Source organism: Chinchilla lanigera, unplaced genomic scaffold (genome assembly GCF_000276665.1).
Source record: "Chinchilla lanigera isolate Chin_1 unplaced genomic scaffold, ChiLan1.0 scaffold00012, whole genome shotgun sequence".
Lineage (NCBI taxonomy): Eukaryota > Metazoa > Chordata > Mammalia > Rodentia > Chinchillidae > Chinchilla > Chinchilla lanigera.
In genome coordinates, this window is record NW_004955413.1 from 20,179,006 (window position 1) to 20,195,338 (window position 16,333).

General features: G+C 40.2%; 1 protein-coding gene across 2 annotated transcripts in view; it reads left to right on the top strand.

The window, feature by feature from the left end:
- The window catches only part of LOC102028625 (lymphoid-restricted membrane protein-like), a 93,708-nt gene that overhangs the window by 45,003 nt on the left and 32,372 nt on the right, over nucleotides 1-16,333 (top strand). For both annotated transcript variants that reach the window (XM_013511444.1, XM_013511445.1), the window contains 5 exons: nucleotides 4,385-4,446; nucleotides 5,576-5,656; nucleotides 6,846-6,942; nucleotides 8,709-8,856; nucleotides 9,664-9,745. In XM_013511444.1, the coding sequence (XP_013366898.1) occupies nucleotides 4,385-4,446; nucleotides 5,576-5,656; nucleotides 6,846-6,942; nucleotides 8,709-8,856; nucleotides 9,664-9,745 (470 nt within the window). The remainder of the gene's footprint in view (nucleotides 1-4,384; nucleotides 4,447-5,575; nucleotides 5,657-6,845; nucleotides 6,943-8,708; nucleotides 8,857-9,663; nucleotides 9,746-16,333) is intronic.

Sequence of the window (16,333 nt, forward strand, 5' to 3'; positions counted from 1 at the left end):
TGAATGTTAGCTTTAAAAAGGAAATCTAAAAAATTTCTTAGATCTAGGGTATGCATACAACACATTAAGGTGCATCTTATCTATTATCAATTATCATAGACTAATTGATCTAATTCAAATCGTCATCCCTACTGTTCACCATCTCTTGTCCCTAGTTGATGTGAAATTAAAATTGAGTTACTCATTTAATATACAACAAACAAAGTAATTACCTTTAGGAATCATAAATATTTCCTTGGGGAGAGATCCTAAGAAACTCTTGTATGTCATAGTCCGTATTTGAGCATAGTATTTGCATGTGAACTTCAGTTTTGAGAAAGCTTTCCTGAGATGACCTCATGGAAAACTTTTCTAGCTGGCTTTTCTCAGTATGGAAGGCATGAGGTTTGAGAGGGGGAAACTTAAGACCTGAGGATGAAAGCAAGACAACAACCATGCGTCCTGAGTAGTCAGTGATCAAGGACAGTGAGCCAAAGAATGTCTGAAGCTAAGATGCTGAAAGATGAAAGGTGCTGGAATCAGGACCAAACAAAAAACCAAAGCCAGATGCAGCCTGTTGAACAGATCTGATAGGATAGGGGTCCATGTTTTCCCAAATGAAAATGCAAATATGAATAAAGTAATTGTTACCATGGTATAATGGTTTCAGAGCATGGGATTTGAAGTCAAACCAACCCAGGTCCTGACTCAAAGTCTACAGAAGAGTAGCTGGGTAAAGCTGGGCAAATCTTTTCACCACTGTGTACCTCAGTATCCTCTTCCATCCTCTTCCTCAGTTGCTGTGACTTACAAATTACATGAATGGAAGTCGTGGCTACTGCTTGGCCATGGGTGCATGTTTTGCTCTACGTTCTGCTATAGCATGTTTCTGTGATGTGAATTACCCTGTTCTGTGATCATCGGTAAATGGGGAATGCCATGTTAGGCTAACAGGGAAGTTCCTTTGTTTCATATGTGATTTCCTTGGGAATAAGATCTGAGTTGGAAGGCATAGAACTATCACCTGAAGGAGGAAAGCTAAAAACCCTTAGCCTGGAAGCTCAGCAAGAAGCAGGAACTCTTTCAATTTTATGTTTAGAAAATTAAAAATAAGTGCCTGCTCCAGAACCTTCCTCCACAAAGACGCTCACCCAGCCTTTTTGAGCTCTCTGCAAGGCAGCTCGTTGTGTTCACCTTGACCACCCACTGGCTGAGAGTTCCGCTCCCATCTGTCCCTCCTCAGCACCCTACCAGCATTGTTCCATTTGAAGCATCGCTAGCATTTCCACTCTCCTCTTTGTGTATTTTTAGCATCTGGTGGAGGGTTTTTAGATGCGTGTCTGGGCGCTGCACATTCTAGGTAGCATAGCGTTAGCCACTGTGTTTGTTAGTGCTCTAGTGACAGGGTTGCACATACTGTTTAGTGATTCCTTCCTAACCCTATTGATCTCATAAATTTCTGTTGTCTTTGTTCTTGTAATTTTCAGATATTTTTTATGGATAATATATCATAAAGAGTTCAGATCTTAAGTGTGTTCTTCAACCAGTTAGATGAAAGATAAATCAAAACACAAAACTTCTATCAGAAAATTTCCTCGAGCTACTTCCCAGGTCCATGTCCCTCCCCCAGGTCTACCACAGGGATCAACCACTGATCTGATTAGGGTACTTTGGCCTCTTCTAGAACTGTGTTCTTTTGTGTGTCTGCTTCCCTTCAGCCTGATGCTTTTGAGAATCATCTATGTTATGTTTACCAGTAATAATTTTTATGGCTGAGTTGTATTTCTTTGTATGGATCTTCTACAATTTGATGGCTTTTCTTCCATTTTACATATCTAAAGTATTTTTGATTTATATTGGATAGAGCTATTATGAACATCTCTCTTTGTGTGGATGTGTGCTATTTCACTAGGGTAAATACCTAGGAATAAAGCTACTAGGTCATACCATAGTTGAAGTGCTAACTTTTTAAGAATCTCCCCAATAATTTTCCATGGTGTTCAGCATCTCCCATTGCACCAGCACTGTAGTGGAAGTTTCTGGTGTTCTACATCTCCAGAAGTATAGGTATTGTCAGCTTTTTATTTATTTATTTATTTATTTAAGCTACTCTACTTGTGTTTCAGTGATTTTAATATCTACTTTTTAGAGGACTAAATATGATGCTCATTTTCTCATGAGCTGATTGGCTGTTGTATATCTTTTTAAATAAAGTATCTACATTTTTTGTGCGTTTAAAAATTACATTTTTTTCCTCTTATAATTAGCTATATGAGTCCTTAGACAGATATATGTGTATGAATAGTTTTCTCAGTCTGTGGTGAATGAACCCTGATATTTTTAACTCACAATTTTATAGAACATGAGGTTTTCTTTTGGTGGGACATATATCTTGTGTTGTAAGAGTTTACTCCGTAAATGGCAACCATCATTGATAACTGATATTATACCAGCTCTAACAGTGTTGTGGTTTTGATTTTGAACAGTCCATTAATTGTAGACCATTTTCCCAAAAGCTTCCACACATAGTCATTTAGCCTCTTTCTTCAAAGGCAACACATCCAAGACATCTGCTCCCATCTTACATTACAGATGGTGGTAGTGGGGGATGTCCTGGCCATTGTCTTCTTGCATCTGTGTCAAGCCTAAATGTCCTAGAGATATTGCAAGTCCGATTCCAAACACAGAAGAATGCAAAAGTGAATGCAAATTGGGCTCATAAGCCAGTTGGTTTTGCCATTTAGAAAATATGGAAATGGCTGCTGCTCACTGCACAAAACATCTGGTGAAATAAGTTGCTCAATTTGAATGCTTTGAGACTGATTGTTTCTAAAACCCAGGATTGCATGGTGGGAGAGCAGATGGGCAGTTTAGATGGTGCTCACTTGTTATTCTGCAGTACAAGCTTAGTTTTATGACTCTAAGTTGGCGTTCTGATTTAATGTTTCAGAGATAGGTGACTTTCAGAAACATGGCGGTCACTTCTGAAAGGTTTGGTTGCTGTTTGAATGTAGGTCAGGAGGAGAACAAGGCCTTCTTTTTAAAGTTGAGTTAACCCAGAGAATTTTGAACCTTTTAGAGCTTTCAATGATAAGCAGCCTGCTGTGGCATGCATGCCGTAGGTTCACTGCCACTCTCATGCTCACTTGTAAAGTAAGTTATTTCTACAAAAAGTTTTTATAAAATGAAATTTTCACATGGGTAATATTCTATATGATTAAAGGTTTAAAAGCTTTTTTGCTTGAAAAAAAATTTAAAATTTGATTGTATACTTCTTTTCACATATATTAGTATTATTTTCATGGTTCCAAATTTCTTCAGGCTTGTGAGATATAAAACTGTTGGTTTATAAAATAAGCAACAGATTTTTCTGTGCTTTGGACACCAGAAGATCTGCTGTTGGTAATTTTCCTGGCTGTTAGTGATTTTAAAAAAATAGTCCTAGCTATTAATATACTTGCAGCTAGCAGAACTCCCTACCCTCTTTTAATTTTCGCTCTTAATTTACTGTAGGCTGAAAAAGCAGTTGAGCTTGTGAGAATAATGTATAAATTCAGAGCCCACTGGCTGTGTCAATGTGTGAGATTTGTCACATGAATAAAGGGCATGGGTATCGGTATGGTATCTGTTTCGGTTGTTCAAAAGATTTGGGCTTATTTTTTCATTCCCAACTGTATTTCAGAAAGGATGGGTGGCCAAGTAGCAGTATGTAATTATGTAACTTACACTGTTAAATAGGTGTTTTTCCCCCATTCCCATTTTCTGAGAGATGAGATTTTGACAGTTACTAGGAAACAGATTTTAGTTAAGTGAAAAAGCAAATATTTTTAATTTCACAGAATAGTACACTGAGCTGAGCTCTGTCCTGTAAGCCTGAATTCAGCTCCACGATGTACCCATTACCAGCTCAATCTCCTGGGCATCAATGTCCTCAAGGTCTCCTGGGATTGTAGGACCCTAATTCTAGAGATCAAGCAGAGACCCTTAATGGAGACAGGATTTCTGCAGCTGAAGGGATTTGGACTGAATGACATAAAGTGTTCTGTTCTGCTTTGTTTGTTTTGTTTGTGCAGGGCTGGGGGTCAAACACAGGGCTCTGCAAATGCTCTACCATTGAGTTATACCCCTAGTCCCTGTATTCTTATTTTAAGATTGAGTAATTCTGTGACTCACATCTAGAGGAAGATTCGCTTGCATTGTTCGTTTCAAATACTCAGAGTTGATCATGACTTAGCTTTTTCAGCATGCTTTGCCATTTTCTGCTGTTCTCAGAAGCAAGTGTTCCCTCTGCTTTTCTTTGGATCCCAAATGGAAAGCCATTAAAAGTTTAGAAAGCAATAAAATGTATTATGGGCAGAAGAGGTTAAAATTATCACACTGAACTGCTTATAAATTCTTTTCATAGCAACTATTGAGTCACTTCGAAAGCAGTTAACTAAAGGACGACTTCATCACTTGCTGTTTCAGGTAATGGAAAGCCCCTGAGATGCATGTTTGTTTGTGTACTGTGGGGAAGATGCCCAATTAATAAAAGATTTTAAAGTTAATATACAGTATGCAGTGGTTTCAACCGTTAATACCCAACTTAGAAGACAATGCTTTGGTGGACTTTGTTCCCCATATTCTGAAAGCATTTAAGAAAACAGGAGGGAGAACTGATACTAGTAAGAGCTCAGGAGAGCATCTTCCAAAGTGGAAGCATTTCAGAATTTGCTTTGCCAGGTCACTCTTATCTATTCGCAAGGAGCCAGCGTTTTAGTCTTAGAACTTCCTTTCCGGTAGGAAGGTATGTGTTTCATTTTATAATCATTTGCTGAAATTGTGAGTACCTCTGAACAGACTTCAGTGGTTACCATCTTTCTTTCTTCATTTTGAATTAAACTTCCCAATGCCTTAGATATCCATGGTAGAGCCAAATATATTTTTTCTCTTATGATACTTGGTGAGTCTCCTTTTTGGGCACAAGTGAAGAAGGTAAGAGATCAGTGAGGACGGCACTGGAGGAAGGAGATGAAAGACGAATGGACAGTGATATTTGCTGGTAGCACTTTCTAGATCATAATGCAGACGCAGCTGTTCAATCAGGAAAAACCGTGTGTGTGTGTGTGAGAGAGACAGACAGACAGACTAAGCCAGGCAGAGTACCTAGAAAATCTTTGCAATAAACTGAGCTGGAATAATCTCCATGTCTGAAGAAGCTTTAATCTGCCCAAGAACACTACAAAATGTTCTATTATAACCAGTGACAGATACATATCAGTCTCTTGGATTAAGACCAAAGTTTTATTGCTGTAAAAATTTCATAGATAGCAATTTCACCATTTCAAGTTATGTCACCACCAAGTTTCTTTGGCTTCTTGGTGAGGATTTTAATGACAAAACCATGCACTTCCCTGTTCTTCATCTTTGGATTTCGTTCCTAGGCAGATTAAAATCCAGTGGGGAGTTTACAATTACAAATGCGTTTCTTGTGAGTAGAACTCGGTACTCTTGCCTGCTTTAGGTGTATCACATCTTCTCTGCAGTCTGATGTGTGATTTGTATCTTTGGCCCTTTCATCATTTTTTCAATACACTCCACCATTGTCTCATGACAGAGCATTTTAGATGAGGAATGTTCTCACCATGATCCGCTGTCCTCCACAGAAAACATTCTGCAGCCTCTTCAAGAAAAATTGGTAAGTATAGCCTTGTGAGTTTCTTGAGGCACCAGTTGTGAGTCAGTTACCATTTCATACTAGAAACTTGAGTCCATTATATGTTAATAACCTTAGACTTGCAGATATACTAATTGTCTTTAAAATATTGCCAGGTACACAATGAAGATATATATATATCTATATATATCTATATATCTATATCTATATCTATATCTATAGATATAGATATATATATATAATTTTTTTTTTTTTGGTACCGAAGAGCAAACTCAGGGCCTCATGTTTGCAGGCAGGTGCTGTGCTGCTGAGCTACATCCCCAGCCCAACAATGGATATTTTAAAAAATTTGATACATAATCCTCGTTGGTAGTGACAATAGTTTGAAGTTTTTGATTTCAGTAACATGAAAAATTATATTGGGCTTGTCCCTCACTACAAAGTCTCTGTTTATATCAGAATATAAATTATTTAAACTGGGCGTGGGGGCACATGCCTGTAATCCCAATGCTTGGGAGGCTGAGGCAGGAGGATTGTTGCAAATTTGAGACCAGCCTGGGGTACAAAGTGAGCAAAAGTCCAGCCTGAACTGCATAGCGAGACCCTGTCTCCAAAAAAAAAAAAAAAATTATTTGAAACTGGTGACAAGAGTGTCCTGTTAAATTTTTGGAATGTTTTTAAAATAAGAACTCTATTTCTTAGAAAAGACATGGGATGATTCTCAAGATAAATTTAAGAAGTAATAAAAAGGCAATGATTTAAGGCTCATTTAAATTAGTGGAGAAACTGCTAGTACTAATGGGGTGTCCAGTTTTGTGTTGGACAGTACAATGGGACATCCTAGAGATTATTTGATTCAGGATGTTTCAGTGATAACCACGACCACCAACAATATCAGCACTTAAAGAATGTTTACTACGCTCCTAGTATATTCTACACTCTTACGTGACTATGATCTCATTTAATTCCCACCCCATTTCTGTGGAGCAGGGATGCTGATTTGGTTCCTGTTTACTTATACAATATACCTTTTGATTAGCAGCATGAGTACTTTTTGTTTGACATCATGTATTTTCTTCCTGACCTCTTTCACAGGGTCATTTGAGACAGTTATATACTTTCTGTCTTAGACTATGAAGAAAGTAGATGAGGAAGTAGGTCACATTATGTTCCTTTAAAGAGCAAATAATACTGTTTTTTTTCTGTTCAGAACCATTGTTATGGCAAAGTACATGGGGATCAGGAAACAAGAATTCATCAGACACCTGTGGTCTTGAAACATACACTGTGGTACACACCTCTGCTGGGTAAGCATGGATAACCTCCTCCTACACCTGCTCACACAGTGCTAGGGGCCTGGGGGGTATTTTTGAAAGAAAAAATAATTGCAGTTATATTTGTATAGGAAAAGCTGTTGAATACTTGGGTGTTTATTTCTGAACTCCATCTATCTATATATCCATATATTTGAACATCTATACCATATTATATATAATAAAAGCTACCATAAAATAAATTCTCAAACAGGCTGGTAAGAGACAAGGCCTTGGCTCAGAGAAGGAGCGAAGGGAAAAGAGAGTTGACACAGGCTTTGACAGATGGGAAGGGTATGGAATGGTGAAAGTGGTGAGGAAAGTACACCAACGGGTGAGAAGAACATAAGAAAATGAGACAGAAGTCATTTTAGGAGCAAGAGGATTTGGGTTAAGAGACAGTAGAAAGTGTGAAGGAAGAAAGAAAAGCAAGTCTTAGATGAGATTGTGGACTGTCACTGAATGTCAGGCTAAGGAAAACGAACTTTCTCCTAGGAAATACTCAGAGCTGTGACAACTCTTAGCACAACTTGGATGCACTTAAAAGCGAAAGTTGATGCTGGTTCTGAAAGAGCAAAAGCAATGGATGATTATCAATATATATTTAAGAAGTACTAAAAAGAAAGTGATCTGAGGATCATTTAAACTAGTGCAGAAACAGCTCCTGTTACAGAGTGTCCAGTTTTGTGTTGGATGATAGATTAGGGCTCCCTAGAGATTATTTTACTCATGATGTTTCAGTGCTAACCACGACCACCAACGTCAGTGCTTAAAGAATGTTCGCTACATTCCTAGTACATTCTGTGCTCTTAACATATCTATGAACTCATTTAATTTTCACCCTATCTCTATGAAGTAAGGATGCTGTTGTAGTTCCTGTTTTAATGATGAAACAGGAATATTGAGTAAGTAATTTGCACAATGTCATACATCCCTTTATATGGAAGTAAACTAAGATTCAGAGTGGCATGGGGCTGGGGATCTAGTTCAGCGGCACAGCATCTGCCTGGCAAACGCAAGGTCATGAGTTCAATTCCCGGTACCGGAAACCGCCCCCCCAAAAAAAGATACAGAGTGGCTTAGTTATTTATCCAAGACAACACAACTAATATATGTTAGAGCCAGGATTTGAACTAAAACACTGATTGATTCCAAAGCCTATGGTTTTTGTTAAATTCTGTAGCTTCCTAAACATAGAATTATACACAAGATATTTTTCCCCCCAAAAGGGTTTGCTATTCAAACCTATTTCCTGGACCACTTTTTGGTGGGTTGTCCTCAGGTCTAATAATTTCCTCTTTAGGAGTCTATAAGTTGTTCTGTAAAGGGCCCAACAGTATCTTAGGCCTTATAGTCTACATAATTTCTGCTGCTATCAAGCTTTACACTGGAGCGCACAGGCAGCCGTGGACAATATGCAAACATGTGTGTGGCTGTATTCCAGTAAAACTTTATTTGCAAAATCAGGGAGCTGGCTGAGTTTTGCCTGCTGGCTGTACATGTTTGGTTCTTGAACTGCCTAGTAGACAAAAGCTTTCTGTGCTCCTCTACCCTTCACTGTAAGGAAAAATTATTTCATATTTCCACCTCCATGTCACTAGCCATCCCGGCCAGTTCCGATAAAATGTTAATAGAACTGATTTGATGTTGGCTTTTTCAGAAATGATGCAGTGACTCTCTCCGGAGGGGAAGAATTTACTCTCTATGTGGTCTGAACCGGAAGTTAGCTTCTGTTTTTATTCCTTTGTATCCTACTGCAGATGCCCTGAATCTGGAGAGTGGCACAGTGATTCCACGGCTGGCACTGGCCCCCTTCTCATGCATAGCCCACCCAATCCATGCTGCACGTGAAAGGTCCAAGAAAGGAGAAATAAAGCATGGTGCTCTGCATGTGACTAGACAACACAAGTAAGTTCAATGAGCACAATTTCCTTACCTTACCCTTCAAAGGCAGCTTTAATCGGTTAGATTTCCATGCCCTGAGGTTATAGAGTCTTCCACCACCCCCACCCCCCCACCCCCGGACTGGGAATTGAACTCACTACCTTGCGCTTGCCAGGTGGCCACTGTGCCGCTGAGCTAAATCCCCAGCCCCAAGTTGTACAGTCTTTATCAAGGAACTTTTCCAATGACTTATAACTTAAAGACGTTGCTTTTGCACTTCATAATATTCTATTCTACATTTTGGAAAGATTACCCTTGGCCACCTTTGATGTTTGAGGTATACTCTGTACATACTGCTAAGTAACTCAGGTGTGTTTCACTCCTATTTCTATTCCTTTCACCCATGAGGGTAACAGGCCTTTGAGAACTCCTTCCTGACTCTGCACCCCACCCTCCCCAACTGCTCATTTGCACTCACCTGCCTTTTTAAGTATGCAGACTGATCTTCCCCAGGAAAAAGTCAGAAATGTCAGTGGAACTTGTGAGAACGATCTACCCCTAGTGAAATTTCCTTTCTGTTCTCAAGGTTGAGGAAGCAAGACTTTGAATTGCAAATTCTTCATTTTCATTCTTGGCTGGCTTTTCTGTTGTTAGTCACCTCTCTCTGATGGAGGCGGGAGTTCTCTCTCATTATGTCTTACTTGAGCTGCGGCTTTAGTTGGACATTTCATAGATTAGTGTTGGAGAATAGGAACTGCATCACAGTTAGGTATCTGCGAAACTTCTCAGCTTTTCTACTTGTAGTAAATATCTTCTCTTTTCTATCCTCAGGTGCCCAGGCCTCACGGGTGGTCCCAACCCTGGACCAGATCTTTCAGCTTGTATCAGGATGAGTGATGACCTAAGTATGGAAGTAAGTACAGGAGGAGATTTCGACTTCATTTTCCATGTACCATTATCCTGGGCCTCTTCTTCAGTATTCTTTTTTTCACTTTCTTTCTCCAAAAAGTATTATGGATACTCATAAAAAGTAGGAATCTGACACCACAGAACTCAGCTTCATGAGAAAAATTAACTTTTGAAGTAAGAAGATTAAAATTCAGTCATTGTGGGGGAGGGGGCCTTCTGCTGCGTATGTGGTGTAAACTCTGGGTTATATGACCGGTGGAAGACTTGAATGCAATAGACTGAACTTTGTGCTTGAGAAGCAGGCTGGTTTGGGACTTAAAGTCACTAATGACTGTTAGAAGTGTCAGGTCCCAGTAATTCTGAGCATCAGATCCCACTACAGCCTGGAGTCAGAGCTACATAATCTGTGAAGAACTGGCCCTTTGTAGAGACACGGAGCAAGACTGTGCCCTAAGGGTATCCATTGCTAAGGTGAGGTGCTAATGCTACTTCTCTACCCAAGAGGAGAATAGCATTGAATGACTTCAGGAAGCCCACTTGGGTCACCTCCCGGGTGTGGTGATGTGGTTGGATGGCCTCCCCCATCTGCAGCCTGAGTGTGGGCCCCATGACCTCCATCAAGCGCAGCAGGCGGCTCTGTCTCAGGTTTTGCTCCTCGTTCCTTCTTCCTTTTTACACCTTTATGGATATAAAATCCACATACCAAACAATTCAGTAATTTAAACTGTTTAATTAAGTGATTTTAGTAGATTCACCAAATTTGACAGCTGTCACCATGATCGATTTTAGAACATTTTGACTGCCCCTTAAAGGAACTCCGTTTCATTTTGTATCCTATTTACCCTGGCCCTAAACCTCAGCCCTCAGCGACCCCAACCCACTGTCTCTGTAGACTTGCCAACTCTGGATGTCATGTATAAGTGGAATAAAATGGCATATGATCATTTGTGTCTAGCTCCTTTCAATTAGCATAAGGTTTCCACACATCATCCGTGTGTCTAATATTTAATTCACTTTCATGGTGGAACATACTTCATTGAATGAATATACCATATTCTGTTTATCCATTCACCTATTTTTAGGCATTTGAGTTGTTTTTTACTTTTTGAGTAATGCTAGTGTAAATATCAGAAGCTTTTGTGTAGACATATGTTTTAAATTCTTTTGTGTTTATACCTATAGATAGAATTACCGCATCTTATTATAACTATACATTTAATATTTTGAGGAACTGCAAACAGATTTTCACCGTGGCTGTACCATCTTGCTTTCTCACCAGCCATAGGCAAAGACTCTCACTTCTCCACATCCTTGCCCACACTGCCTCTCTTTGCTCACAACCACCTTAGTGAATGCCAAGAGGCATCTCATGAGGCTTTTGATTTGTGTCTCCCTTGTTAATGATGTATTAGTCAGCTTCTTGCTGCTGTGAGAGAATCAGCTGCGAGGAGGAAAGGTTTATTTTGGCTCATAATTTCAGAGCGTTCTGTCCATGACTGATGGCTCTATTGCTTTTAGATCCGTGGTGAGGCAAAAGCATGGTGGTGGGAAGGGTGTGGCAGAGGAAGGTTGTTCGCCTCTTGACAGACAAAACACTGACAGAAGGAGAAAGAGACAGACGGGAAAGATCTAGAGCTGAAGGTCATGCCCCATGCTCTGCTCCCTTCAATTAGGCTCCAGCGCCTCTGACATTTCTGCCATCAAATTAGTCTCATCAATGGATTTACCCACTGATGGGGTTACAGCCTTCGTGATCCAATTACCTTCCAAAAGTCCCACCTCTGAACACACGAGAATCTTGCGGGACATTTTCGATCTGCACCGTGACATACACTTCTTGGCCCTTTGTATTCCTTTCTTAGAGCTATCTCTACTCATATCCTGTTGAAAATGCTATTATAGTTCTGTTTTCCTACCGAGTTGGAGGGATCATTCTTATTCAAGTGTAGACATCTGACTTTTTTCTCTTCATTAGTACCTGTTTTATTAAACAGTGAAGAAAAAGGAAACGGACCTATTTTGTTATTACTTAGGACTGCACTAAAAGCTTTAATAAGGGAAGTTGAACGTGGATGCTTACAGGATGTTCGGTGATTAGTAATTTCTCTTCTATCTGGCACTGACTGCAGTAAGAAGGGGGAGGAAACAAATACCAGCTGTGCACCAGGAATCTTATAGTCTATCAGCCCTCTCCACAACCTTGAGTGTATTTTTTTTTCCTTTTTATAAAAGGGGTATTTCAAGTTGAAGTTAGGTCACTTTCCCAAGATCACCCAGCTAGCGAGTAGGAAATCTGGATTTGAAATTCAGATTTGTCTAGCTTCAAAGGCTATGCCCCTTTCACAGGGCCTTTTAACCACACCAATTTTAGACATTTCAATCACTACCACTATAAGTACCTTCAAAGTGCTGTCCTGTATATCTAAAAGGACCTTCCAGTCTGCATTCGTAGCGTTGTGTGCCTGAATGCTTTGTCTCATTCAGAGATAGCAGCGACCAGGGACCACAAAAGACACTCCTCTCACATGCTTCTGGTGGGATGCACAGGTTTCCCACAGCTTCTCACGCTGTCCTTGGGTCATTTCAGCAGTCTCAGAACTAGTCTGTCGGGGTTTACTTGGGGGTCAAAACTACCAGTTCTCCACATTCCTGTTTCAGGGTTCTACTGCCCTGGGGAATCAATGCAGCCTGCATCCCCACCTTGTCCCCAGGTGGTTCCCCCCTCATCCTTGTCACTGTCCATCCTCCCAACCCCATCAGTAGGCAAACGTAAGCTCTGTGTGTAAGTTCTCCATCTAAAGTATAGCAAATCAGAATAAATAAAAATGACAAAAATAATAAAATGATAGTGCTTTCTGTGAAGTCCTGGGCTTTAAAAGATGGATCTCTGTCAACCAACAGCCTTATAACACACAACTTGATCTCGGTTTCAAGTTCCTTTTTAACTTGGTCGTAGCCTACCTTTCTGCTTCTATTTCCTCATCACCGCCTTGTGGTTATTCCTGCATGTCAGCCAAAGCTGGTCGCAATCACATGAACCTGTCTGGGGTGTCTTCTCTGCCCAGAACACTGCATGATCCTGCATTGGTCACAATTCTAGGTGACTTGCCAAGGCCTGTTTATAAAAACAACTGTTCCATAGACCCTTCCGGTGGTAGCATGAAATGTCGATACTTAAGCAAGCATCTCTAGTTCTGTCTAGGTGGAAATTGTAATAGGTTAGATTTGGGGGGTTCAGCTTCTTCTCCCTCAGCTAGCTTCTACATGGTTCTGGAAACATATTTTTGGGCCTCAGTCCCTCATTTCTTACTATTTCACTCCTTTCTTTGAGGCCTTAGTAACTCTTTGCCCTCTTTTTCTTGTCTTTTATATGCTGGTTGCATTGGAGTAGTTCGTCTTCTTTTCTTTTCCTTTCTTTCCTTTCCCCCAGCTCTCTTCCTGTCTTTCTTAGAGACTGAATCCAGGAACTACTGAGCTATAGTCTCAGCCCTTTTTATTTTGAGATAGAATGCTGACCTCAAACTTGTGATCCTGCTGCCTCAGCCTTCCAAGTAGGTAGGGTTACAGGTAGGCACCACCATCCCAGCTTTGCTATTTGTTTTCTTAATTTAATCCTGTGTTAGAAAGTAAACTTGGTGGAGAAAGCCCTTATTTGCTCACTATCCAAAATGTATCTAGCATCCTGTATTGTTTTGGTTGTACATAGTGCCTCTTAATGTTTGTTGAATGCCTATGTGTTTTGCAATCACTATAGGTTCTGTTTTAATAATTAAGAGTGAATACTCGACAGATTGCTTTCTGACTTTGGACTGATGTTCCTAAAGCCTGGAGATTTATTTTCTGCTTCTCCCTATATTTACAGAGCAGGTATATTTCAGCATCTTTTTCATAGGGCATAATATAAGATAAAATTGAATGTTTAAGTATTTCTGAAAGGGAATTTGAGTGATCAGAGCAGTCTAATAAGATTGATGTCTCCAAAGGAATATCTCATAGTAAAATAATTTGGAGACTGGCATGGGACATTCTTGAGAAGAACAGAGATTCTTTATTGACCCAGAGAGTTAATTTATTGGGGATATTTTGATGTAGGGCAGAAAAAATGAACTTAGTTCCAGTCTTTATCTTTTAGAGATTCATATTGCAATATTTATGGATGAGATGCTAGGACAGCTGGAGTTTACCTCAAGATGATGCACAGGTAGGTTTGGTATAACAGCCTAGAAATAAGATTGGCCATACATTGGTAGTTATTGAATCCACATCATGAATACACAAAGGTTAACTCTATTCTGTCCACTTTTGCCTTGCTTTGAAATTTATGTTAGCAGTGCCTTAGAATTTTTAGGCACTTATAGCAGCTTTGGAATTAAACAGATCTGTATTTAAGACTAGCTATATCATCTACTAGCTGTGTGAACTTGGGCAAATGCCCTGCCATGGTTTAAAGAGAAAGTGTCCCCCAAAGTCTCATGCAATTGAGGGCTTGATCTCCAATGCAGCAGAGTTCAGGGGTGTGCCCTAGAGAGGTGACTGGATCCTCAAGGCATTAACTTCAGCAGTGGATTAATCCATTGGTCAGTTCATAGCTAAATGGGCCATTAGGAGGTAGGGCCTAGTTGGAGGATGTAGGTGGCTGGAGGTATGTGGTAGAGGGGTATATCCTGTTCCCACCACCCACTTTCTGGCTGTCTTCTTGCTGTCTGCTTCCTGGCTACTATGAGGTGGACAGCTCTCCCGTTCTGTGCCCTTCTGCCATACTGTTTCTGTGTTGACGCCAGCCAACCATGGACTGAACCCTCTGAAACTTGCAGCCAAGAAACGTCTCCTCATTTAAATTATTTATATCAGACATTCTGTCCCAGCAACAGAAAGGTGACTAATACATGGCTAGCCTGTCAGAATTTGCTTGTGTTACCCATGAGACAGATATGATATTTCAGGGATTCTTTGAATATTTAAATGTACACATATATTACAGGTACACCTCCACATTTATATGTCTGATAGCTGGTTTCTGGCCTAAGCAGTGCATGGAAACAAACCATGGTCTACACAAAAGACCAGCCTGTCAGTGACCTGTTTCCCTGCTTCTCAATGTATTTAGTGGGAAGGCTTTTCTGTTTTCACAAATTCTCTTCCCAGTATTTCCAAGAAACCCCAGAAAATATAGGGAGAAGCAGAAAGTAAATCTCCAGGCTTTAGGAACATCAGTCCAAAAGTCAGTGCAGTCAGTATAATCTCATACTCTCCAGGCCTCATGGACTAGTGAGTTCCAAGTGGACACTTAACCTCTCAAGAAATTGAGGAGCAAGGAAGTCAGTTTGTGTGCTCGTATCCGAGTGGTCCTTTTTGTTCTTTGTTGACACTGCCCCGTATCACTACTGATCTGGGCTCTGTATCTGGCCCTCTGGTTATCCCTGCTCCCTGATGTGTGCAGAAACAACTCTTCCTTCTTGTTCTGGACCTTTCAGAGAGGGGAACTATGGTCATGTGGGTTGAGAAAGCTCCTTGCGAAGTAATTGTAAAAATTCTCCTCTACATTTGGAGCCACACAGATAGTCGAGCAGAACTGGGAGGCATGGGGGTCAGTAACGCAGTCCCCTGCAGATTCTGTTATAGCTGCTGCTGTCAGAAGCTAGGTCCCCGCCTCCCTTTCCCCTGACTCTTGGTGATTTCCACCAAGGGCCAGTGTGCCTCCGCTTAGTCTGTCTCCTTTGCCTTAGTCATTGCTCCAACCGTTGAAGAACAACAGAAACTTTCTGGCCCTTTGCAAAACTGAACACATGGCTAGGTACCTGTTCATGTCTCCCAATACTCCAGGAAGTGAGAAGTTCCAAGTAAGTTCTGTGACAACTAAACTGATTCTCCCTTCTATCTTATTCCAGCTCTGATCTTGTTCTACCAGGATATAGTGTATAGGATGGTTCTTTGTAACATATGTGGAAACCCCAGTTCATAACAAACACCCGCAATATGGAACCTCTTACTGTTATTTAGTATCCAAATTATCAGTGATGTGAAGCCCAGAGAGTACCTTGTAATAGGCCAGGGATCCAGGGATGAATTTCTCTCTTTTTCTTCTGGCCGTTAAAAAAAATTTACATAAATCCAATATAAAATAGCTTGGAATCCTCTGAGTTCTCCTTTGTGTCATTACATGTTTCTGTCTAAGATATACTATCATGGGAGGAGATGATGTACTGTGGCAAAGAAAGGGATCAATTGTAAAATATCTCAGGAGATTTCCTGGCCATTTTCTGTATCAAGCCTGGCACAGGTGCTACATTAATAACCTTGGAGAATAAATCACATTGCCAGTTGCAGAACTGGGACATGTAGATGTTGAACTGATAAATGGTTAGACGTGAACCTACAATGGTGGGTGTGCCCTGTAGGACCGTAGGTGTGGTGTACTTTTAGTTAGAAATTGTAAAAAAAAGAAAAGAAACCTACAAGGAGCTTTAGTTTTGTGGAGGTTCTGGTAACTCTAATCTTTTAAAGTTCAGTTAAACATTCTTCCTTTTTTTCAGACTATTTAACTGGACATGAAGTTTAGTCTTGCTTTAAAACTGTTTTATTCACACATTAA